General features: G+C 47.0%; 6 protein-coding genes across 7 annotated transcripts; 4 read left to right on the top strand and 2 right to left on the bottom strand.

Annotated features, from left to right (window-relative positions):
* Positions 1-43: 43 nt before the first annotated feature.
* Positions 44-2,613, bottom strand: LOC4349755 (ubiquitin-like protein 5). Its single transcript, XM_015761324.3, has 2 exons — positions 2,251-2,613; positions 44-264 (listed from the first exon to the last, which is right to left on the bottom strand). Exon 1 carries the CDS (start codon positions 2,484-2,486, stop codon positions 2,265-2,267), a length of 222 nt encoding a protein of 73 aa, XP_015616810.1. The 5' UTR covers positions 2,487-2,613; the 3' UTR covers positions 44-264; positions 2,251-2,264.
* A 5,167-nt stretch (positions 2,614-7,780) lies between these two features.
* On the top strand, positions 7,781-9,931 carry LOC4349754 (UDP-glycosyltransferase 75C1). The gene has a single exon (XM_015761314.3). It carries the CDS (start codon positions 7,857-7,859, stop codon positions 9,303-9,305), a length of 1,449 nt encoding a protein of 482 aa, XP_015616800.1. The 5' UTR covers positions 7,781-7,856; the 3' UTR covers positions 9,306-9,931.
* A 734-nt stretch (positions 9,932-10,665) lies between these two features.
* Positions 10,666-13,308, top strand: LOC4349753 (tRNA-uridine aminocarboxypropyltransferase A). The gene is given in 4 exon segments (XM_066305499.1): positions 10,666-11,432; positions 11,434-11,611; positions 12,569-12,646; positions 12,866-13,308. Coding segments are annotated over 2 exon segments (819 nt in total). The 5' UTR covers positions 10,666-10,674; the 3' UTR covers positions 11,495-11,611; positions 12,569-12,646; positions 12,866-13,308.
* A 371-nt stretch (positions 13,309-13,679) lies between these two features.
* On the top strand, positions 13,680-17,796 carry LOC9269628 (phosphatidylinositol 4-phosphate 5-kinase 6). Of its 2 annotated transcripts, XM_066305497.1 has the most exons (8): positions 13,680-15,231; positions 15,375-15,542; positions 15,748-15,913; positions 15,998-16,114; positions 16,207-16,400; positions 16,571-16,663; positions 16,770-16,826; positions 17,191-17,796. In XM_066305497.1, the coding sequence occupies exons 1-8, from the start codon at positions 13,925-13,927 to the stop codon at positions 17,480-17,482; spliced, it is 2,394 nt and encodes a 797-aa protein (XP_066161594.1). In that variant the 5' UTR covers positions 13,680-13,924; the 3' UTR covers positions 17,483-17,796. The 2 variants fall into 2 exon arrangements, with proteins under 2 accessions (XP_066161594.1, XP_066161593.1); XM_066305496.1 differs by having other exon boundaries at positions 15,748-16,114.
* Positions 17,797-17,841: 45 nt separating this feature from the next.
* Positions 17,842-20,929, bottom strand: LOC4349752 (uncharacterized). The gene has a single exon (XM_015761311.3). The coding sequence runs from the start codon at positions 20,870-20,872 to the stop codon at positions 18,212-18,214; it is 2,661 nt and encodes an 886-aa protein (XP_015616797.1). The 5' UTR covers positions 20,873-20,929; the 3' UTR covers positions 17,842-18,211.
* Positions 20,930-24,527: 3,598 nt separating this feature from the next.
* LOC136354100 (uncharacterized) lies at positions 24,528-25,797 on the top strand. Its single transcript, XM_066305743.1, has 3 exons — positions 24,528-24,653; positions 24,767-24,953; positions 25,245-25,797. Exons 2-3 carry the CDS (start codon positions 24,813-24,815, stop codon positions 25,719-25,721), a joined length of 618 nt encoding a protein of 205 aa, XP_066161840.1. The 5' UTR covers positions 24,528-24,653; positions 24,767-24,812; the 3' UTR covers positions 25,722-25,797.
* Positions 25,798-26,000: the final 203 nt, after the last annotated feature.

Genomic DNA, 26,000 nt, shown 5'->3' with positions numbered 1-26,000 from the left:
GTCAGATGGAGAAAGCAGACTAGGACGAGCAGGATACTGAGACTTGATCAAAGTTTCATAACATGTTATTTATGTTATGAGTAGCAGCAACACAAATACAACACATCTGCAGGTTGATCATACTACAACGACATATTCAAAGTTGACAACAGTCATTGGCACAACGAACTACACAGCTCACTAGAGTTTTATATATGAGCTATGGACGCTGGCCGCTCAAATGGGCATAATCTGTTCGCCATCCATGACTAAATTCATACCAGCCTGCATTGCAGTTGAACAAATATTAGTTGAGATAAAAAAACAAAATACAACAGCATATAATCACATGTCTCAGCAAAAAACACATGCTAACAAGTGAAATGGTTTATGATTTCCCTGGTATCCTACTGCATACCAAAGTTGATTTAGCCTTTCCTACAACAATAGAAGCCTAAAAGTGAATAATTCTAGCTAGGGGAACAAAACAAAACAGTCCATACACTTGTACATATCAATATCAGGTAGGAGTACATCTCCAGCTTATTGTTCAATGTGGCATACTCGAATTCAAGCATTCACCAACTAGCCCGTTTGTATAAATTGTTCTGCTCCACAGTCCACAGAGAACCCTTTCGTTGAACAAAATCAGCAACAAGTATGATTCGTTTTTTCAGATCTTTCTCCAGTAACTAACACATGCTATGATGCAGCCAGTGGAAAACCAGATTTGTCAGGCCTCAGGTGTGATCACTATATATGTGATCAAATGCTAACTGTTTTATCCATATAACCATTCAGCTATATCCAGTCAATACTTAGCATGCTGCTACAGAAAAGGACAAAGCAATATCTTAAACACCTATATGCCAGGTTTTTTTCGTGTCCATGCTCAAAGTTTAACAAGTTACTTTGGCATATCGATGCTAACCCATTACATGCCAAAGGAATGGAAACTATAGGTTTAACCATCATCACAGGAATATGAAGGATAATGAGATCATCAACACAAGAATAACACCACTAATCAAACTACTTTATCCACGCTGCATTTAGCTACAATTTCCGATATCAATAACTAGACAACTCACAATGCATGAACAACTGAATATGTGATAAAATAATGATGTATGAGTGACTGGCCACAACAGACAACACCAAAGACAGATGACACTGTTTGAAATTATAAGGATATAACAGAATAAAAAAAGGAGGATGCTTTGCTTCTATAGTTTTCAGCCTGCACCTATGTTACTTATGCAACATTAAAAGGCTAATGTAAGTACAATAACTGAACAGCAGAACTTGCAAATCAGAATTTTTTTTTCTAGTACCGAATGTACCGGCTGCCAGGATTTTCCTTTCCTGGATATTATATTTATGGCACATGGTTACATACTTACATGTCCATTCATATTAATCATAACTAGCCAACAAACCAAGACAACCCTAATACCCTATACTAACTCAGGTCCCAACAGATTCTCAAATTACACCCTAATTAACCTGCCAATCTCGATATTCTAATGCATTCAAACAAGAAACAAATGGTATGCATTGGATAATGCACTAAATTACTGGATTAGGAAATCTCTAAATAGAGGCTGGGAGGGGGGAGGCATCACACGGTGTTGAGCATATCCTCACAAATTTCTAAAGCCACAAAGCTAAAACCTGACCAATAGTTGACAAAAGATAACAAGAGGGGAAATTGGGGACACCAGTGAATACAACACAATTTGCCAGAGGTCATTACAAACATGAAACATCATAAAATAATCTAAACCCATTTTGTAACTAACAGTACCAGCAAATATCCACTCATCAATGTCTAGTTGATTGACCCATAGCTTATATTGGAACCAAAGAATGTAGAATTACAAGAGCGCGCATTTAATCCTCCTAATTGCCTCGCCAGTAATCAGTCAGCATGCGAGAGTTCATCATATCCCTCTATTCTGCAAATGATGAGGACACGAATGACTACAATACCAGAAAGAAGCATCCTAATCAATCGGCCAGAGCTACAGCATATGCAAGCACAGACTGAACTAAATAGCGGAACAGAAGTTGCTATCAGAGTATTAGTACACGACTTGATACCCAAATAAAGCCCGCCCAATTCATGATTCCTAGACAAAAATTAAGCGTACCTAGTCCTCAATTCCAAGTACGAACGAAGCGTTTCTCAATCCACAGCACGATTTGATCAACCAAGAGCCTAGCATCAAAAAAGAAAGGGCCTAACAAGAACTGCAAAACAGAAATTACCAGAGGCGCGGCGTCTAGTTGTAGTAGAGCTCGAGGCCCATCCCGTCGTGGATCTCGTAGTCCTTGAGGGTGATGTGGTCCTTGTAGATGTTGTACCACTTCTGGATGCGGATCTTCTCGGGCCTCGTCCCGGTCTGCGCCGCCACCAGCTTCTTGAGGTCGCCGATGGTGTCGTCCTCGTTGCACTTCACCCGCACCTTCTTCCCCAGCCGGTCGTTCAGCACCACCTCGATCATCTTCCCCTCCTCCCGAAGATCGCACAAACCCTAGCTCCTGATCACAGCGAGACTTGGAGTTGGAAGCGGCAAGGGAAGGGAAGGGAGAGGAGGGTATCGTGTGGCCCAGCCTCTCCGCCTGCAGTTCGCCTTGCTCCTCTCGGTGGAGAGCAGAAGAATCGAGAAGGATTGTGGTGGCCGATGGGCTATGGGCCTCGTCTCTTTGATGGGCTGTACTCCAGTAGACAGTTCCCCGGTTTTTTCAGGATTTTTTTTCAAGTTTTAATTTTATTTATTAAAATATTTACAAAATATTTTTCTCAAAGTTTTATAAATTTACACCCCTAACGCTCTCTCTTCCAAACAGGTTTTTTTTTATGACGGGCACATATTCATTGGTGCGTTGTAACGTCATAGAAAGGTTTAGGGGTGTAGATTTGTAAAACTTTGAAACCAAAAATTATTTTTTAAATTTCAATAAATAAAATTTCAAATTTAAAAAATCATTTCTAAACTGTACATGAATAGAAACGAAAGAAGAAAGAGCCCCACTCCAATGCTTTCTATTTGCAGTAGAAAGTAATCCGCGCCGTTGATCGTATTTAATCGTAGGGTTGAGATCTAGTTCTACTACCACCTAACTTAGTGGTATAGTGGTAGTAGAAACGTGGTGGGGTATACTTATCCAGAGATAATAATTCATGTAGGAGTATTATCGTAATTTATCATTATCCTAATTGACGCCATTGACTCCCGTCCACCTCCTCAGTCGCCCGTTTCCCTCCATCCCTGTCACCATCGCCGTCCCATCTCCCTCGCCGAGCAGGCGCCGGCCATAGGCTGCGGCGACCTCATCCCGCCACCCGTCGTGCCACAGCAGATAGCCGCGGACGACTCGGTGGCATATATGGGCGCCATCATGGCGCCCGTGCAGGAGCAGGACAAGCAGTTGGTGGTCGACCTCGTCTCCACGGCGGTGGACCAGCTCGCCAGGATGTGCAGCACCGGCGAGCCGCTGCACCGGCAGCGTGGCGCGGAGATGATGGCCGTGGAGGAGCACGCGCGGATGTTCAGATGTGAAATACTGATGGCATCCATGGATTATCAAGGGACAGCAATGTGAGATGACTTTTGTTCACTGCACAAATACTGCACCTCTGAATACAGCACAAGCATGTTGGCTTGCTCTTTGGTTTGGCTTGGTGTGTGTTTCCTGCTACAAGAAATACCGCACCTTATATTAATCTCGTTTGGGCATTTCGAATGCCCACAAATGTACTACCTAACACAAAGTACAAATTTAGAGAAAATATGGACAGATTTTGTGCACACTCATGCAGTCTTTGTGCGTTCCTCCTGCCAAACGCTGTAAACTTACCAAAATTATTCTAGAGAGAAGGAGAAATAAGACTATATTTTTGGCAATAACCAGGGGAAAGCCTGGAAGCTTTCATGGACACTGATGTCACAAACTGCACACTTTGTTGCTAATCAGAGATGATGTACTGTTTAGCAATCAGAGTTGGCTGCATTTTCAGTCACGTGATATTTTGACAGCAAATATTTGATCATTGCACACACCCGCAAGCCATCAAGACGATCAAACGGGAAATATCTGGTAGACGCTATTAAATCGCAAAACCACGAAACTATGGATCACCAAAAAGATGCAAAAGATTAGCCCTAATCGCACCGTGATTAAGCAGCTGTCTGCGACTTAACCAGTCTCACTTTGCATAGTATTACTGTTGAAGCATCTAGGCCCCCGGTGTTAATTTTGGTAATTAATGACAAGCGCTAATTATGAACTAACCGTTGTCTTTGAGCTATATATTTTGTGTTAGTACCACGTCATATGTGCGCATGGATGATTATCGAAGGATTAAAATTGACGGCGCAAAGTGAAGTGAAAGAAGACGGTAAAACTAGTGCTTTAATTTTTAAATTGATCGAGGTGAAGGGCGATCAAATTTGCTAGTTTATTTTTTAGCTTTGCCGTACTATTAAGAGGGGTAATGACCTAGCAAAGAGATGATTTTAATTGCCACATTAGGTCATTATGCATTTAGACTTGTGCTCACATTTTCATCACACACACATATGTATTTACTGTGATCAGCCTGATTAGGGGCGGTCAGACCGGCCACATAGTGGCGGTCTGACTGGCGGCCCTGGCCGGTCTGACCGGCCAGACAGTGGCGGTCTGACCGGACAGACAGTGGCGGTTTGACCGGTGTGTTAGGCTGGTCTGACCGGCGACACTTATGCGGTCAGACCGGCCTCCTGGAGGCCAGAATGGTGTTGCTTGGGGTGGCCGTTACAGAGCCGACGGAGCCGTATTCGGTCAGACCGAGCTGAGGCCGGTCTGACCGGCCACTCAACGTCGGTCTGACCGGCCAAGCCAATGGGGCCCTCTGACAGGGCTACAACGGTTGCAGAGTAGCACGGTCTGACCGGCCACATACCTCCGGTCAGACCGGCAGAGCACTGAGTTGGGGGATTTCGCCCCCAACGGCTAGTTTTGGTTGGTGGGAGTATAAATACTCCCCTCCAGCAGCAAGGGGGCTCTCTTGGCACCCAATTCAATTGCATAACACCCTTTGCACCTCTCTCACACACATTTGAGCTTAGTGTTCATCCATGGTAGTGGTTGAGGTTGTTCTAGCCAAGAGTCAAGTGCATTTTCTTCCATTGTAGAGTTAGTGTGGCACTTGATCATCTCCGAGCCGGGTCATCGCTTGTTACTCTTGGAGGTTGCCACCTCCTAGACGGCTTGTGGAGGTGTTGCCCGGTGACCTCTCCGAGAAGATTGTGGAGGAGGCCCGGTGCCGGTTTGTGAGTGGCTTAGTTAGACTTGTCCCTCACCGAGCCTAGCAACTTAGGTTAGTTTTGATTAGGTATCATTTAATTTTAAATCGCCTATTCACCTCTCTCTAGTCGACATCTCGATACTACAACTGTCTGATCCAAAGATAGAGAATAAAGCTAACTAGCTAAGGTTGTTCCTGACAATCAAACTTGTTCCTGACATTACACTATCTCACCTTTCCGTCACTAAGGTGACAAACTAAAGCTATATCGTCTCTCAAAATATCGTTCAGATGGTCTTCCAGCATCCTTTTGTAGCATTCATCCAAAAGATCGTTCTTGTTGAGATCAATCGCAGGCTGTACAGTGAAATCAGATTAGAAACATAAGCATCTGTCTTAACAGAGAAATCAGGCAGCCCACTAGTATGCTTTCCTAAGACTATATTCCTCAATTACCAAATCAAACACGTCTGCAAATTGAGGATTTCGCCGCGCCGAGCCGCTGGCAGCGCCGCCGGCCGCGCCGCCAGTGATTTTTGCCGTGCCGCTGCCTGCCGGGAGGAAGCGAAAACCTGCATCGGGGAGATGCGGTGCATGCGTCGGGGCGAGATACAATGCGTCGGACCTGATGCGAAGAAGCGAAGAAAACATCCCATACCAAAATTATCCCTAAACTATATTAGGAGATTACTAATCTATCTTATAAAATTAACGGTCGAGATTAATTCTACTTGTAGTAGAATACTTCAAGTAGAGAGCACCGGAGCGTAACTCAAGAAGAAAAGATAGGTCCTGTTTAGATCCCACCTCAAAATTTTTTACCCTGTCACATCGAACGTTTGAACACCTACATAAAGTACTAAATATAGGCTAAAAAAATAACTAATTGCACATATTGCGACTAATTTGCGAGACGAATCTTTTAAGACTAATTGCTCCATGATTTGACAATGTGGTGCTACAGTAAAGATTTGCTAATGACGGATTAATTAGTCTTAATAAACTCGTCTCGTGGTTTACTAACGGATTCTGTAATTAGTTTTTTATTAGTACCCGAATACCCCATGCGACACCCTATATAATACTTAATGTGACACACCAAAACTTTACGCCCCTGGATCTAGACACCCCTATACTGCTCTTATCTTCAACGAGCGGTCCCGCTTTCAATGCGGGTCGAACCCTATGGTTACCCGGATGGTTGAATGCTGTTAACGAGAATAGTAATTCGCTTTTCTTAATAATAGGACCCGGAGATTTCTTGGTTCATCATGCTATTGCTTTAGGTTTGCATACAACTACATTGATTTTAGTAAAGGGTGCTTTAGATGCACGCGGTTCCAAATTAATGCCGGATAAAAAAGATTTTGGAAATGAGGGGCTGTTTAGTTCCCAAAAACTTTCCCAAAAACATCACATTGAATCTTTGACACATGTATGAAGCATTAAATATAGATAAAAAGAAAAACTAATTGCACAGTTTGCATGTAAATCGCGAGACGAATCTTTTGAGCCTAATTAGTCCATGATTCGCCATAAATGCTACATTAATCCATATGTGCTAATGACAGATTAAGTAGACTCAAAAAATCCGTCTCGCGGTTTCCAGACGAGTTATGAAATTAGTTTTTTCATTCGTGTCCGAAAACCCTTTCCGACATCCGGTTAAACGTTCGATGTGACGTCCAAAATTTTTTATTTCACCAATTAAACGGGCCTGATTGGATTGACACTTGTTCTGAATATTTTATGCTGCATTTGTGATTTGAGCAGTCGTTCAGATTTTGCAACTGCAAGAAGATCCATATAGTACTGCACAAAACGCTAGGTAGCTGGTCCTTTTTACTCTTCTCTTTTCTTGATTAGCTTGTCTTTTACTCATGTATCCCAGCTAGCCCCATTAATGTGACAACAAAGACAGCACGAAACAAGAAACCTATCACAATGGCTTCGTCTCAAAATATAAATAGTGACAAGTTAAACAACTTTAACTTTAACTATTATTAATAGCAAAAGAATAAAAAAACCAATTATATAAAATTCATGTTACTAGATTTATCCTTAAACAAAAAATCATAATATGTAACTCTTTTTATTTAAACATATTTCTTTTATAGATATTTTTAGTAAAAGTAAAAAAACAGTTATATTTTAGAACGGATGGAGTTTTTTTTTGGGTGATAGAACGTGAGTACATATACGTCAGTGCTAACATCACATGCATTCCATTATTGCTCTCTGCAATAAGCTCAGAAAATCTACTTTGCAAATCTAATCAGACAACTGACAAAATTAAATTTCAAGTGGACTAATGACAACAACAGGTGATATTGAAAGATACTTGATAATTATCTACCTAGATACTTAAAAAAAACATATGCGCGTGCTTCCTGAAATTAATTAACCATTGGCAACTAAAACCATATGCGCGTGCTTCCTAAAACCATTGGCAACTAGTCTATGGAGTGTGTATATATACAGAACTTATGGACATTAGACAATCCCGATCACCCACAATCTTTGCAACAATCATCTCTGAAACACGTACAAATTGAACAGCTAGCCTCCAAATCCTCCCTCCATGGCCAACGCAGCCAACCAACACACCTGCGATGGCCCTCAACCGTCAGCACCAACGCACTTCCTTATTGTAGCCTACGGCATCCAAAGCCACATCAACCCTGCACAAAACCTTGCCCACCGTCTCGCTAGCATTGACGCCTCCTCAGTCATGTGCACTCTCTCCATCCACGCTTCTGCTCACCGCCGCATGTTCTCGTCGCTGATCGCCTCCCCTGACGAGGAGACCACCGACGGTATTATCTCCTATGTTCCTTTCTCTGACGGCTTTGACGACATATCCAAACTGAGCATACTTTCTGGCGACGAGAGGGCACGTAGCCGCTGCACAAGCTTTGAAAGCCTCTCAGCAATTGTCTCTCAGCTCGCCGCTCGTGGTCGGCCCGTCACATGCATCGTGTGCACCATGGCGATGCCTCCGGTGCTCGATGTCGCACGAAAGAATGGCATCCCGCTAGTCGTGTTCTGGAACCAGCCGGCCACCGTGCTTGCAGCTTACTATCACTACTACCACGGCTACAGAGAGCTCTTTGCATCACATGCCTCTGACCCATCGTATGAAGTGGTCTTACCTGGAATGCAACCTCTTTGCATCCGTAGCTTACCATCCTTCCTTGTTGATGTGACAAACGACAAGCTGTCCAGTTTTGTTGTTGAAGGCTTTCAAGAGTTGTTTGAGTTCATGGATAGAGAGAAGCCAAAGGTTCTTGTGAACACATTGAATGTTTTGGAGGCTGCCACGCTCACAGCCGTGCAGCCGTACTTCCAAGAGGTGTTTACCATTGGCCACTTAGTGGCTGGGTCAGCCAAAGAAAGAATCCACATGTTCCAGCGGGATAAGAAGAACTACATGGAGTGGCTTGATACACATTCAGAGAGGTCTGTTGTTTACATATCATTTGGGAGCATACTCACATATAGCAAGCGACAGGTAGACGAGATATTACACGGCATGCAGGAGTGTGAGTGGCCATTTTTGTGGGTGGTGCGTAAGGATGGGCGTGAAGAAGATTTGAGCTATTTGGTGGATAACATTGATGACCATCACAATGGGATGGTGATCGAATGGTGTGACCAACTAGATGTGTTGTCCCATCCCTCCGTGGGATGCTTTGTCACACAATGCGGGTGGAACTCGACTTTAGAAGCCTTGGAACTTGGTGTGCCCATGGTTGCTGTGCCGAATTGGTCAGACCAGCCCACAATTGCATATCTTGTGGAGAAGGAATGGATGGTTGGCACTAGAGTGTATCGCAATGACGAAGGAGTAATAGTGGGGACAGAGTTGGCAAAGAGTGTCAAGATTGTCATGGGAGACAATGAGGTAGCAACAAAGATAAGAGAGAGAGTAAATTCTTTCAAACATAAGATCCATGAGGAGGCAATAAGAGGTGAAACAGGTCAGAGGAGTCTCCAAATATTTGCCAAGACAATAATAGAATCAGATTAAGGAAGTGAAACTAATTTCGAAACCAATGGAAATTAATGCTGTGAAAATATCAAATTAAGTTGTCTTTTGCTCTTAATGAATTTGTAGAAAGTTAGAATATATTAATCTTAATGAATTGTCAACATGTCTATATAGAAGTAATACATAGTCTTTCTTTTTCCAATAAATTAAATACAGTAGGACAATAGCTTTGTCTCTTTTGTTTTTTCACATGACTATACGAGTACCTATGATTATTGGTTGCTTGGGCAGTTAGTGTGCCTATGATTTCTATGCCGAATTGGTAAAAAAAAAACACCGTCCAATTGTTACTCATTATCATTTGTCGTCGGTCCTAGAGGCGTCACTTGAAGGTCTACTTCCTATCAAACTTTTTCTTCAAAGGGATTGTCCTCTTGCAGCAGGGATAGCAAGGTAGAGCAGATCCACTATTATCTCTTAGACATCTCCCCCTCCAATCCAAAGACGTGGATGGAGTTGAGTGCATATGAGACATGGTGTTTGTATTGTAGATGTATGACGTGGCCTTTTCTTTTCTAATTATAGCCTAGCAGGTTATATAGTGCTACAATGTAATTTGTATTCTTGCCATATCAATATGAATATAATCTTCGCGGTGTCTTTCACGAGTGTTTTTTTAGGAAAAATATAAGTCGTATATTTTCTTAACGTTAGAAATGGACATGAGTATAACGGACATGACATAGTGTCTCAGGATCGGTACCATTAGGCCTAGTTTCAGCTTCTGCCGCCGCCGCCGCTCTAGCCCCCACCTGCCGTATAAGTCGTATATTTTCTTAAGTTTAGAAATGCCTATCAGGCCTAGTTTCAGCTCCCGCCGCCGCCGCGCTCTAGACCCTGCCCGTCGCCGCTCCATCCTGTGCTCCCCGCGGCCGACCGAAGGGGAGAGAAGAGAAAGAGAAAAAAAGAGAGAAGGGAGGAAGAGGGGAGGAAGAAGAAAGAGAGGAGGAGGATGACATGTGGGGCCCACATGTCAGTGTGTCCCACAATTTTTTATGTGTGTGAATGACAAACGGGTCCCACATATACGTTTTTAATTCAAATGCCACCTAAGCGCCACGTCAACTCCACATACTAGGTCAACATCACTACGTCAGCGCCACCGCCCTCCAAAGCTACCAAGGGAGTCAAATTGCACCGGTTTCAATAGTTCAGGGGGTCGAGATATCCGGTTTTGCAAGGGAGTCAAAGTGGACTTATTCCTTGTGAAAAATACAAGGGAAAATTGTGTACCAGTGTAACCTCGGCCCAAGCATATATAACCGGGCCAGATTGTGTCCAGACCAAATGGTGAAATGGGCCAAAGATTAAACATGGGAAAGTGCCGAGCTTACTAGCCAAAATCGGGATGGACTTCGAGCCACTCCCCTCCGCCGCCGGCGACGCCACCGCCGACGAGACTCCTCCCGGTCGCGCCGTCTGCAGCTCCGGCTGCGGCCGCCCGTCCACCGTCTGCCTCTGCCCATACCTTCCCGCCACCCCGCTCCCCACCTCCACCACCGTCGTCGTCCTCCACCACCCGCACGCCCTCCGCCGCAACCCGCTCTCCACCCTCCCCCTCCTCGCCCGCTCCCTCTCCAACCTCCGCCTCATCCCCGGCCGCCGCCTCCTCCCTTCCTCCGGCCCCCTCATCCCGAACCCCGTCCTCCTGCTCTTCCCTTCGCCGGGCGCCGCCGACCTCGCTTCCTGGTGCCGATCCACGCCTCCCGCGGCGCGCGCCAACCCGACGCTGCTACTGCTCGATGGGACATGGAAGCAGGCCAAGGAGATGCACGCCGCCAGCCTCCCGTTCCTGTCCTCCTTCGCCGTCCCCGTCTCGCTGCCCGTCGACTGCGGCGTTGACGGCGACAGCATGTTCGAGGGGAAGCTTGTGGTGAAGAAGGAGCCGCACAAGGGGTGCGTGAGCACTATGGAGGCCGTCGCGAGGGCTCTGCGGCTGCTGGAGCCGGAGGGGAGGGGAGCAGAGATCGAGGAGACGATGGTGGGGGTGCTCAGGGCGATGGTTGCCTTCCAGGCTGAGCATTTGCAGCATCGGCCGATGAAACCGAGGGTGAAGATGAGGAAGAAGAAGGATATCAAGAGGGAGGAAGAGATGAAGAGGGATGCCAGATTGGAATGACTTAATCACTAAACTACTGAAGCATCTCTGGACACATTGGAGTGACTGAATCACTGAACTACTGATTACTGAAGCATCTCTGGACACTGGACATACAGTAGCTCATTGCCGAATCGTTGCTGGTCATTTTGGAGGAATATCGCTACCACTATCACCAATGAGCAAGGTTTGATCTCTTTTGGAAGCATAGTCTACGGTTACTAGTTCTTTATGAAAACTAAGTGAGTTGATTACTATATTTTGATGGCGTATCTCAAAAATTGCCGCAACCATGCATGTTTGACTGTTCGAAATGTTTCAGGATTCACCAAAGTACCTAGATAGACTAGACTATAGGAGGATCATGAATCATGCTGTTCTCTGTTCTGAAGACACTTGTAGGGCTGAAGTTCTCATTGGAACTTAGGAAGGAATGGACTTTATATTTTTCCAGAGTAAACAACACTGTTTATGCTACTGGATAGCTGGGCTTGGGGGTTTACATGAACAATTCATGGTAATTAAAGGAATTGATAATCATCATGTAGCCAATGCTAAGCTTGACCATACCGCATATGTGCTGAACTCCTGCTTGGCTTTGTTCTGCATCAAAGAAAATTTTATTTGTTCAGATTTGGTTTAGAAATGTTTAGCAATGTTGTGCTAGCTAGCAATTCAGAAATGTTCAGAAATATTTGTTTAGATTAGTTCTGAAATGTTCAAATATGTTCGGAAATATTTGTACAGATTATTTCTGAAATGTTCAGAAATATTTGGTCAGACTAGTTCAGATTATTTCTTGAATTCGTATAAGTTCGGAATGTTGCTATGTATGTTTTTCAGATGCACATGTACAGAACTTTACAAATGTAGTGGCCTAGACTAGAGCACTGTATTGATCATCTTCTTTTAGAGGATTTATGATAAATATTGTAAGGGCTAAAGGGCATGACAATTGGTAGTGCCCCTGTGGGGTTACTTTCAGTTTCAGTAAGATTGACCTGTATATCTGTACATGTGCTAGTTATACAGTAAATCATCTGCTGTAGCTAGCAATTCCACTATAAAACATGTCAAACTTGGCATATTCTTACCTTGATGCAATACATGTGAGTTACTGATCAAGTAGTATTCAATTTTGTAGGCAGATGCTCACAAGAATACTCATGAGTTATGACTTTTGTGAAACATGGTTTTCAATTACAAGAAACAAATGCTTTAGGTTGATATTACCTCCCTGATTATCTCAATTCTTTCATTCGTTTGATTATGAACAAAATGCCGTGGAGTGCAGATTTTTGTTTGAAGTGCAGGACATTTATAATACTGTATTAGTGGCATGACATTTGGTTTTGTTCGGGTTCAAAAAACATTTGGTCTTGTTGCTTACTGATTGTGCTCCTTTTTATTTTGCAACTTATGTGACCTTGACCTTTGGAAGTGATCAAGAGAAGGAGAGGGCAGGAGATGCTTGAAGAGTTGCTTGAGCAGCAACAGGTATTGGGAAATGTTCTTGAGTTTTGCTTTTGCATGCAAGTTGGAGATGATATTTCTTGGACAGAAATATGAGCCGGTTGAAGATGGATTTCTAAGCAGAATGTGGGTTGAATGCAGTTTACTGATGTCAGATTGTTTTGGAGCTGTATCTATGATTTTACTGGGTTAGATTTCCAAACAGTACTCTTTTGTAATGTTCTCTTGCTTGATGTAATGCTTTTCTGCCACTATATGAGCTCTGACCTAGTGAAAACTAGACACAACCTAAAATTTCTTGCGAGGTGACCCAAGTCGTTTTGTTACCTTTGTTCTGGCTGTTAGTTTGTAATATCTATTAGATTTGCATACTGGATTATTGGTGATACTACGTAATTCACTGTACATGAATATCGTGGTTGCTGTTTTAGATTGTTGTTGAGACAGATAATTTAGTTATTATCAGGTTCAGTTCCTTAGCTCCCACTATCCTGTCCTGATAGCAGTTCGATCATCAGTTTTGGTCTGCGATTTCATCGTAGGCTAGTATGCACATGTTGGAGTAGTACTATTGGAAAGGAGTATCTACTGTTTGACCTGAGCATTTGAACAACGCTAGCCCCAAAACTGAAGTCAACGTGCTGAATCTTGGGAAGACAAATGATGCCTTTTGCCATGGAAAAACATTTCAAAAGTCCCCAATACCGAAGCAGAAATGGTGATGCTACTACTGCTATTTGTCTCTCTTGCCTATTTTTAGAGCACTCATGTCTTTCTGCCTCACCGCTGCCTCTGCCTCCTTCCAAATGCTTCGCCCCCCGAGCTCTCCTCGGCGTGCGCGGCGCAGCGCCATCCACCCCGACAACTCCTCCCAGCCTCCAACCAATCCAAACACATTTTCTTGCCCGCCCCTGCTCCCTCCACCGCGCCACCCATCCATCGCCAGCCATGCACACCCTCGCTCTGACCACCCTGTCACGTTGAGCTACGCTCGGAGGAGGACGCCACGACGGCGACCGGGAAGAAGATGAACCCGCTCCCTCCCCCGGCCAGCCGGCTGTGGGAGGCGAGCATCCGCAAGCTCAAGTACTCCACCATCCTCCGCGGCTCCGTCGTCCCCTCCGGCGGCACCTTCGATGGTGCGGCGGCGGCGGCGGCCACCGGAGGTGACCCCGTCACGCTCACGCCAAGCCTCTCCGTCATCTCCTCCACCTCCAACACCATCTACCAGTACGAAGACGGCGACGACGACATCGACTCCGTCCTCGACGACGTTGACACCGACGACGACGACGTCGACGAGGCGTCGCTCGGCGAGCCCAGCCACTCCGACCAGCTGCTGCCCAGCGGAGACTTCTACCAGGGCGACCTGCGCGGCGACCTCCCCCATGGCGCCGGCAAGTATCTCTGGACGGACGGCAGCATGTACGAGGGGTCGTGGCGCGGCGGCCGCGCGGCTGGCCGCGGCAAGTTCTCGTGGTCGTCCGGCGCCATCTACGAGGGCGACCTCGCCGGCGGGTACATGCACGGCCAGGGGACCTACATCGGCGAGCTCGGGGACACGTTCGCCGGGCTGTGGGCGAACAACCTCCGGCACGGCCGCGGCACGCAGGCGTACGTCAACGGCGACGTGTACGACGGCCACTGGCGCGACGGGCTGCAGGACGGGCACGGCCGGTACATCTGGCGCGGCGGCCACGAGTACATCGGGACGTGGAAGGCCGGCGAGATGCACGGCCGCGGGACGGTGATATGGGCGGACGGCGACCGGTACGACGGCGCGTGGGAGGACGCCAAGCCCAAGGGGCAGGGCACGTTCCGGTGGTCCGACGGCGGGATGTACATCGGCCTGTGGTGCCAGGAGTCCGGCGAGACGCAGGGCAAGGGCGTGTACTACCCGCCGTCCGGTGGCCCGGCGGTGCCGTTGCCCCGGGAACCCAAGGAGGTGATCACGAAGCTGCTCGAGGAGCTGGAGATGTCCGAGGGGAAGACGGTGTCGCTGCTGCCGTCGCAGAAGGTGCTGACATGGCCAGGGGTGGAGCCCGTGACGAAGAAGCCGGTGTGGCGGCCGCCGGAGGTCGCCGCCGACCAAGGGATGTGGCGGCCGCCGGAGGTCGGAGCTGACCAAGGGAGGAACAGCATGTCGTCCGATATTGACAGCCTGGTTGAGGGGGAGGACGGCGGCGAGGAGAGTCGCAACGACAGGTCATGGGTGCGGACACCCTCGTGTATGCGCGCGCCGACGCTGCCGAAGCCGGGGAAGAAGCAGGGGGAGACCATCTCCAAGGGGCACAAGAACTACGAACTGATGCTCAACTTGCAGCTGGGTATCAGGTGGGATGATTTGCTTCATGTTGTCTACTAATGTTATTACACGTATTGCCATTTGATTTATTGTTGTTTTCTGAATGCTGATGAATTGGTCTTGTAAATTCGATGCATTTGACATTTGTTGATCATGTTATTTGGGGATACAGACATGCTGTAGGAAGGCAGTCAGCTCCTGCTTCATTGGATCTTAAATCATCAGCATTTGATCCGAAAGAGAAGGTGTGGACAAGATTTCCTCCTGAAGGATCAAAGCATACTCCTCCTCACCAGTCATGTGATTTCCGGTGGAAGGACTACTGTCCATTGGTTTTCAGGTCAGTATATTAAGCTACTGTGGTAAAATATGTGGTCGTTTTTGAGATAAGGAAGGCAAATTACATCCCAGTCTCTGCATCCAGGATGCAATATCATTAAATGTTCCTTCTTTATTTTGTTCTACAGATAGTAAACTTCATTCTCTTAACTGTTGTTGGAAGCTTCAAAACCGGTGTTGATTTGTTCGTGTATAATTTACCACAGGACTTTGCGCAAGCTCTTTGATGTTGACCCAGGAGACTACATGCTCTCCATTTGCGGGGATGATGCACTGCTGGAGCTTTCATCTCCCGGTAAAAGTGGAAGTTTCTTTTATTTCACCAATGATGACAAGTACATGATCAAAACAATGAAGAAAGCAGAAGTTAAAGTAAGCTCCATTCTTCCTTGTTTAGCTAATTTAGAAGAGATTCAACATTTCCTGTTGCATTTGTATCTTTTTTCTTATGATCAGGTACTTCTGAGGATGCTTCCAGCCTATTATAAACACGTTCGTTCTTTTGATAATACTCTAGTAACAAAATTTTTCGGCCTGCATTGTGTTAAAATTACAGGAGCTATTCAGAAAAAGGTTAGCATATGCTATGATCAATTGATCAAACTGTAATAAGAAAAAATGATGCCTGGCAATTGCTCATATTTTGTTATCATTGATAACTACAGGTTCGGTTTGTTATAATGGGGAATCTTTTCTGCTCCAACTATTCAATCCACAGACGCTTTGATTTGAAAGGATCATCACATGGTCGCACAACGGACAAACCCATTGATCAAATCGATGAGACTACCACTTTGAAGGACCTTGATCTCAATTTCATTTTCCGGTTAGAGGGATCATGGTATGAAGATTTCTGCAGGTACTTTTGCTCTCCCCAAATTGCATATGTAGAATGTTCCCCTTTCTCTATTTACTACTTGTACTAGAAAATTATTTCTCCAAAAAAGTATAAGTGTATTTGAGGTTCCAAAGCCAATCTGTGCCAGCAGACATTCTTAAATATATGCAAGCATTTTTTTTTCATACCAGGCAATTGGACAAGGATTGTGAGTTTCTGGAGCAAGAGAGAATTATGGATTACAGTCTTCTGGTTGGCGTTCACTTCAAAGACCGATGCAAAGATATGTTCACACTATAGTGATTGTTTTGAATACTTACAGTTACAATCTTTTTTGAGGAGATGCATTTTAATTCATGGGCCTGAAAATACTTTTTTCATGGTTACAGACAGCAGCAGTCCTGACAACGAGACAACTCAAACTGCTCTTGAAGATGAGGAAAGAAGGTAGTGTGTTTTCAGGACGCATTTGTGTCTAAAACATGGTTATAATAGGCTATTTTCAGTTAAATACAGTCATACGTATTTCAAAAAGGTAAACAAATTGCTTTCCTGACGATTTTAGAACATGGTGAACTTTTTCATCTAATATATTAGATACTATTCTTCAATAAATTTTTAATTGAAAAGAAGTGCCACTGCTTTCATCTGAAGAAGCTTCTATCTTTCAGGACACCACTAAAGAAGCTTTCACAAAGCAGTTTCTCTGTTCTACTGCATTAGCGGCCTCCTCTATATTATATGCACTTTGACAGTTAGTACAGAGAAATATTGATTCCAAAGAAGTAACACACTACTTATAATTTTGCAGAAAAGCACCAGTCAAGCTAGGGATCAGCATGCCCTCAAGGGTGGAGAATGTTGTGAAGAATCCTGAAAGTGAATCCCAGCTCATTGGCGAACCTACAGGGGAATTCCAGGACGTTATCCTGTTCTTTGGAATCATTGACATCCTACAAGACTATGATATCAGCAAGAAGCTTGAGCATGCCTACAAATCCATGCAATATGATCCCAACTCCATATCGGCTGTTGATCCAAAGCAATACTGCAAAAGGTTCAGGGATTTCATTTACAGGGCTTTTAGTGAAGACCTACAGTAAATACTTCATTAACAAAAGGGAACACTCTTAATTCTTAACTGAAGAAAGCATAACGACCAGCTGATGGATGTTTTTTTGGCCATTTCCAGGACTATTTTGTAGGTAAGATCATTCATTCATTATGTTGTAGATGGCAATACGTAATTAGTCTGACGGTTTCTGCCCCTGATGGGTGTATAGATTTTGTACATTTCCCAAATCTTTTCATGTGTAATTACTAATTAGAAGTAGTGTAATTGTACTCATGTCAATTGACTTGAAAAGGATGTAGGACAGAAATTGTTGACCATGTAACAGTTCTTTCATTTTTGTTTTACTTATTTCCTCTTGTAGCAAAATAGTTGGTATGCGAGAAATACTTAAATCAATTTTACCGTCCAGTAGTCGGTATTGTTTTTCCTTTTAATAAAATGACTTCCAAAATTCTCCTCAAGATAATTATGATTTTTTTAGTTAAGTTACAAGATGTTACTAAAAAACAAATCATTACAAGTTATGCTAGTACAATGAGTACAAAAGGTTCCATACATTGCAACTGGAAGCTGTCAACAATTCAAAAACAAACAACAATGTACAGAAAAGAAAACAACTAAACTAGAAATTCCTACAAATCCTAGGAAAAACCCCTCTCTCTGCAGGCAGAGTTGTGACTGTACAGAGAGGATCACCATCCATCTGGGAAGAATGGAAGATGCCCCATATCAGGGGCCATGGAGTCAGGCTTAGGCTCTACAAATCTTCGAAGGAGAAGCAGTGTGTGAGCTTCTCCCCCACCTTGTCCATCACCTTCTTCATCCATCTCGCCACACCAATGGACACCACCACAAGAACAACGATGTACGCCGAAACCCCGACGAGCAGTGCCAAGATGTAAGCCGACGTCGTCACCCTCCTGCAGCTCTCGGCGGCGTACGCGCCCATGAGGCCGAACAGGTCCAGTATCATGGCGGCGTGCAGCGCCAGGAGCGCCGGCTGGGTGTTGCTCACCCTCTTGATCAGCAGCAACACCATTATCACCAGCGACGCCATGAACGACGTCGCGTTGCAGTAGAAGAAGGCCTTGTAGCGACGTGCATAGTTGGTCAGGAGGACAGGGTCACCAACGATGTGCTCGGTTTGGCCGTCATCCCAGAGGCCACCGGGCGGGCTCATCGCGGCTTGGTAGGTGACGGCCGCCGCGAGCGCAGCGAGGAGCAGCAAGTATTTGGGGAGCTTCTCGTCCCAGAGATCGCGAGGCTCGTCGGCGGCCGTGTGCGGCAGCCGCTCACCGGCGTCCTCCTCAAGCGGCGCCCCTAGCTTGGAGAGGAGGCTGTTGACGAGACGTCGCAGCGACCCCGACACGACCAGTGCGACCTGGAACGCGATGCAGAGCAGAACGGCGAGGACCAAGACGAAGACGTAGACGGACGTCTTCACCTTCCTGCAGCTGCCGGCGGCGAAGGCGCCCATGAGCCCGACGAGGACAAGAATCACGCACACCCGCAGCGCGTACGACCGGATTCCTCTCGCCGAGAGCTTCCGGTTCACCAGCAGCATGATGATGGCCAAGGACGCGACGAACGCCGTCGTGTTGCAGAAGAAGAACGCCAGGTAGCGGTGCCGGTAGTTGTCGTTGTTGAGCACCGGGTCGCCGACATGGCCGGACTTGCCCTCCTGCCAGAACCCGCCCGGTGGGTTCATGCCTGCTTCGTAGGTGAGGCTTGCTGCAAGAATCGCGACGAGGAGCAGGAGCTTTCGCCTCTTCTCCAGCTTCCACTCCTCCTCTTCCTCCTCGACATGCTTCTCCAACTCAAGCAGATTCTTGAGCCATTCAGGCATACGTTGCTTCAGCTTCTCCCTCACCCGTCCTCGCCATGTCGCCCATGTCGGAGATACCTCGAGCATGAACACCAAGACATGGATACCTACATATAGGAACACCGGCAGAACAAGAACCGAGACGTACACGGATTTGGACGCCTGCCTGCAGCTGCCAGCGGCGTAAGCTCCGATCAGGCCAAACAAGTTCAGAATCATGGCGACCTGCAGCGCACAGTACTTGATCCCCTGCGTGCTAATCATGTTGCTCAAGAGGAGGATGAGGATGACCAGCGACGCGATGAAGGCGGTGGCGTTGGAGTAGAAGAACACCATGTATCGCCGGTGATACGTGATGTGAAGAACCGGATCGCCGGCGAGGTAATGGCGGTAACCGTCGGTGCCATCGCTTTGCCAGAAGCCTCCCGGTGGGTTCAGTCCTGCTTGGTATGTGACGCTCGCCGCGAGAATCCCAAGCAGGAGCAAGTACATGCGAGATTTCTTGAGAAGAAGGTAGGCGTCGCCATTGCCTTGGTTGGATAGTGTGATCTGCTGCTGATTTCGCTGCTCCAGTTCATCCAATTTCAAGCACTTCTGCAGCGTCTCTCCGGCGCGGTGGAGCCAATCCTTCACGGGCTCGCTGAAGAACACCATGGCCTGGATGGCAATGTAGAGCAGGACGGCGCCCACCAACGCGATGACGTAGATGGACGTCTTGAAGCTGCGGCAGCTGCCGGCGGCGAAGGCGCCCATGAGCCCGACCATGGCCGCGCCCACGCACACCCAGAGCGCGCTCGACCGGAACCCGTGGCGCGACACGGTCCTGCTCATGAGCAGCATGATGGTGACCAGCGACGCGACGAACGCCGTGGTGTTGAAGTAGAAGAACACCATGAATCGGTACGGGTGGTTGCCGCGGAGCATGGGGTCGCCGGCGAGGTGCTGGTTGTCCAGGCTGCCTAGCCAGAACCCGCCCGGCGTGCTCAGCCCGGCTTGGTACGCCACGGTCGCCGCCAGAGTCGCGAAGATGAGCAGGTACTTGCGCGCGCGCTCCACCCGCTCCGGCGCGTCCGGCGCGCTCACCTGCGCCGTCAGCCCGTAGAGCAGGACATGGGCGGAGACGTAGGAGCAAACCAAGATGACGAGAACGAGGATGTAGGCGGACATGGCCGCCTCCCTGCTGCTGCCGGCGGCGTAGGCCCCCATGAGGCCGAACATGTCGAGTGTCATCGCGGCCTGGAGCGCGCGCAGCCACCACCGGCGGCGGCACAGGAAGCGGACGAGCAGGAGGTTGACGATGACGAGGGAGGCGACGAACGCGGTGGCGTTGCAGTAGAAGAAGGCCTTGTAGCGGCGAGGGTAGGTCTTCTGGAGCACCGGGTCGCCGGCGAGGAGCTCGCCCACGTTGTCCGTCCAGAACCCGCCCGGCGGGTCCAGCCCCGCCGTGTAGGTGACGGTGGCGGCGAGCGTGGCCAGCAGCAGAACATACTTGCGAAGCTCCCAGAGGAACTCCGCCTCCTTCGCCACTGTCGAAGTCGCCGGCGCCGGAGCTCGCCGCGGCGGCGCGGCGTCAGCGTAAGCGTCAGCGGCCATTCCCCCCTCCTAACGCGTCTAAATCCGAATTGTTGCTAGCGATGTGTTTGTTTTCTTGAACTTCACTAGCAAATGGTGGTGATTTAATAGTGACCGCACCCGCGTTTTGGGAAATTTCTTGCCGCGTTTGCGTCGCGTCGGGAAGATTTCAAGCAAATTTCCTGACCTGACAGGAGTCCCCGCCATTTTGTCCCTATCGGGGACGGCGGCGACTGCAGAGTACTAATCTGCTTACTTCATAGTACGGTGGTAGTAGTAGACTAGTAGTGCTGTCTCCATGGACTCCGGCCGGTAGGTGGCAGCAACAAATCCCTGGAAATTCGCGCGTCGCTGCACACAAGTGCAAGCGTTCTTCGCAGTCCAGACTGTCCAGTCGATCGAGATCACTCGCCGTGTCTTCACTACCAGTCGGCGTGGTGATGTACTGAGAAATTGCGCCTGCGCTGCGCGGCTGCGCGTTGAGATTTCTCTGTAGACGTTGGGGTTGCGTCGGCGTCGCTCGGTGGATTTCACGCCAAATTCCCAGAAGAGTACTGGAGTGCAAGTCTGCAAGACTGATTCTGTGAGCGGCATGTGCTTGATTTCGTCGCGGCAAGGACTAGGAAAGCCCGAGGACGAGGACGACGAAGACTAGTAGAGACAGTGTGGGGTTTGTTAATGTTGACTGCATTGACTGACTCGTTCACACCACACAACACACATACACTTACTTTCCACGTCATGGTGCAACAGAAATTTCTTTCTTTGGTTCAGATAAAAAACTGATCACTTTTTTTTTCCTGCTTTCATGTTATTGTGTAGTTTGTGTACTCTTCACTTGTTGGGCTTCATATACCTGGTTCATACTCCCAGTAGTAAATCTGACAGCCTAATCTGTTCTTCGATCGAAGTGCAAATGTTTCATCTCTATATATTTATTTCAGATAATCTTGCAGAGATTGGTTATAAACATATGTTTCATATTTTTCAGCATATGTTTTTTTTAAGAATTACTCAGTACAACGGAGACACTCACAACGCATGCGCACTCACCCCTATGAACGCACGTACGTAAACTCTAACCCTATGAGCATCTCCGAAGACTGGGCCGGCAAATCCTTAAGATTGACGAAGTCACCACAGGCACCTCGCTGTTGACGGGTACGTCGCCTACCACTGAAAGCACAATGCCATTAAATCCTGGAAAATTCGCTCCCATGGGGAGTCGAACCCAGGACCTCATGTGTTCAGTAAGGATAGAGTTCGGACATACCACTGAAACAAGAATCAAAGAGGGCAATGGGGGTTCGGGGTTTTGATCTCCGACCGCTAGTGCCTATCCTATTTTTGGGGGTGGGGCCTTCTTTTTTAATGAGGTTAGAGAATATAAAATTAGAAAATGAATTTACTGTAACAAACGAATATTTTCAACTACTAATATTAATTATTCTATCCTAGATTTACATTGCATAAAATTCAATAACATATTTCTAGTAGTGTTTCAAATCAGACTATTAATATATGGGTGCTTTCAAATTTCGCCTTTCATTTATGAAGCTCAATTGTGAATTTGGGATACATTGCTAGTATGGGAAGATAAGTAAAGTAATGCTCCACTTTTTAGGAATCTCCATTAACATGAACCAACAATAAACTTGAGCTGAATCATACTAGTTCTATACCAGTTAAACTGAACAAGAAAGAGGTTTTAGTCACACAGCTCTGAACTCATCCAAGCTAATCCTGCCATCACCATCTTTGTCAAAAACATGAATCATCTTTTCACAGTCCTCATACCTAGCATCCTTATCATCACATTTTGCAACTCTAAGGAACATATGAACTCATCACCGTCAAAATAGAATACACTGTACGTTTCCTCTAATTCAACATCTGTTGACTGTAAATCCGCAATTGCCTTTTTCAGATTACTTGTGTGCACTAAATTCTAATCCTCATCCTATAAGCACGTGAGTTTTAGCTGTTAGCAAGTAATAACAGCATCTACTGACCCAATCATCGACGTGACGCACGGCATTGCAAAATACCCAACCAACTCGATCGCCATTTTCCCGCTTCTCGGGAGCTTGAAACAGAGGGCCGGGGGGTTCGGAGATCAAAGGAAGCCAGCCCATTCTGGAAGCCCACTGCCGGGCTGCACCATGCTTCTACGAACTGGGCTAAACAGGCCGACATTAATGTCCGTCATGGGCTGCATGCCCGGAAATTAAAGCCCAACACGTGCAGTCTACCTCCATATCAATCTTTTTGTTCGTCTCCTCGACATACCATGCCGATCACGTCTGAAGACGAATCAAATCCGTATACTATACTGCCTTATTCTGCCTATAACAAAACAGTAGGAAATCGAGATTCATCTACCCGTTGTCTCTAATCGACTCATCGTTAATCTTGTATCCATCGCTAGGACGGAAGCTAAGCTGCAAAGTGCAAACCAATCAATGGAGCGCACACGACGTGTCGATTCTAACCGGCCGCCTCTCCGGGACGCTAATCGGATCCGCGTGGAGACCATGATGCGGGGAAGAAGATACACGCTACTGCACAGCCCACCGGAGGCACAGCGATACACTCGCTATCATCAGCTTCCTCACAGGGAGATGCGGCAGCGAAGATGGCTACGGGATTACTTGGCCAGCGTTAGCGAAGAGATGGATCGAAGACGGCTACAGGCACGAGCCGGCATCGACGACCATCGACTGGAGTCGCTGCACCGGCCGAGGCTGGGGGAGACGAGGGAGGAGGCGTGCGCCGTGTGCCTGCAGGATTTCGGGGAGAAAGACGAGGAGCTCAGGATGATGCCGTGCTCGCACTCGTTCCATCAGCGCTGCATCTTCGGTTGGCTTGCGATCAGAGACAACTGCCCCGTCTGCCGCTCGGCGATGTCCTCGTACAACGATGTTTTGGAGGAGCTGCACGCTGAGCTAGAGCAATGGATACAGGTCTTACAGCTACGATTCAACAATGCTAATTGACCGCGCACCTCCTATTTATGGGGGTAAAGATCAAGTTTAGCAATGTACCTATGATGCAGTTTGGTTCAAATGCACTTCTCCAAATTTTTTGGAGAAGTTGAACTTGTTAATTTTGAAGCGGTGTGTGATTACGTCGATGCTCTCCTTTGATCACGATACTAATTCCAGTTTCTTTCTCCATTGTTTTGCTTGTAGTTTCCTCGTCTTCAGACGCCCTCTTTCTTAAATTTGAATTTGAACCAAAAAAAACAATACGATGAATCGATGATCAAACTCACCATGTCCGATAATTGCTTGTACTTAAACCGCTTCTATGCATGCAACTGACACCGTGACACTACGACATATGAAAGCCAAGAAAACAAGATTACAAGATAAACTTCAACATCTGATCTCGCAGGAGCGTAGGACAGTGAGCACAAAGTTAGTAGGGGCGCAGGCCGCAGGGCAGAAATTAGGATAGACAATCTCAGGTCACATCCAAATATGCAAGTATCTGTTAAGACTGTAAATCTGCAATTGCCTTTTCCGCAATCGTGTGTATTAGTAAATCCTAACGCTGAATTGCTGATCCTCTAATCACGTGAATAATGCTGCTAGCCGGAAACAGGCTACTAACAGCATCCACTTGACTGACCTAATCATCCCCATGACGCACGGCACGGCAACAAATTTTTCAATACGTGAAACGGAAGCTTCACCAGTAATTGGGGATTTGGGGGTGGATCCGAGTCGGATTCACTCTCGATTTCGATCGGGACGCGGAGACGGAGTCCGATCGATTTCTTCGTCTATAAACTCTGCAGGTAGGGGCTCGATCGTGTCTTGGTTTCGTTTACCTCGTGAATCCTGATCCATTCCCCCCCACCCGGCCGCCTATTGATTTGCTCGCCTCCACCATTGGCGATCTCTTCTGCAGGGGACGTACGGTGAGCGCCTCCGGCGTGTGTTGCTGCCGCAGATCGATGGAGGTGGATGCCTCCGCGGTCGCAAGAGCACTACCAAGAGATTTCCCTCCCATCGAGAACTTGAGCTTCCAAGGCTTCCCCCGTTATACTTTCTTTCTTTTTTTTTTGAATGAATCGGCGAGCCGCCAATTTCATCGAATATATAAGGAGAAAACTGTACAGCGTAAAGGGAAAGAAAAATACTCAAGACCTTTGGCCCTAGTCAACTAAGGAACAAGCCAATTTCTCAGATGATGCGCGCCTGCTAAGGCCCATATCTTGGCCTCGTCCTTGATTTTTGTCAGAAGACCACTCGGTGGGAGCTCCTTATGCTGGAATGTTCTGCGATTTCTTTCATTCTAGATCTCCTAGGCGACTAGGAGCGTTAGGGAGCGTAGAACCTTTTTGGGTGCCTCTTTTACACTTGTGGTTTAATCCCACCATTCTAACACCGACTTGATGTACCGCCCAGGTAGTCGGACGCTATTAACGCAGGAAGAAGCTCATGAGATCATTCGCGAGCGCTTGAGGTCTGACATTCGTCGGGGGCGCATAGAACTGGACGCCGACTTCTTGCAGCAGCTTGTTGATCAGGTTCGCGATCATATTCTTCAGCGTCAGCGCCGTGGCACTGCCACTGCCATTGCCATGGATGGAGTACTGGAGGAGGATGCGTACAGGAACGGTGGGTTCGGCGCTGTCCCCGCGTCGAGCAAGGCCATGGTCGAACTGCAGGAGGCGATGGCAAGCGACGCCAGGGAACGCGGGTGCGCTGTGTGCCTGGAGGATTTCGAGGCGGGAGAGAAGCTGACGAAGATGCCCTGCTCGCATTGCTTCCATGCGACCTGCATCTTGGATTGGCTCCGCCTCAGCCATCGCTGCCCGCTCTGCAGATTCCCGATGCCAACCCAAGACCAATCGCACTGAGAGGATACGCCGCGGCTAGAGATGAAACAAACCACAAGAAATGCTATCTCATTCAATTCTGACCACTTGATAGATGTCTGGGATTGGTTTGTTTATCTGTTTTTTTGTTCTATACTGGAGAAAACTGACTGAAATTTCACCCCCATCTTTTCTGCTTTCTGAAAATAAACATATCAAATACTTATGGATTCCATATACCGCTACAGTCGTTGTTGTCCAATGCAATCCTCCCTCAAGGTGGAAACTCCAAAGTTTACCTCAAAATATGGAGAGGATGAG

The sequence above is a fragment of the Oryza sativa genome, chromosome 11 (genome assembly GCF_034140825.1).
Source record: "Oryza sativa Japonica Group chromosome 11, ASM3414082v1".
NCBI classification, from domain to species: Eukaryota; Viridiplantae; Streptophyta; class Magnoliopsida; order Poales; family Poaceae; genus Oryza; species Oryza sativa.
This window is presented reverse-complemented; position numbering and strand designations above follow the sequence as displayed.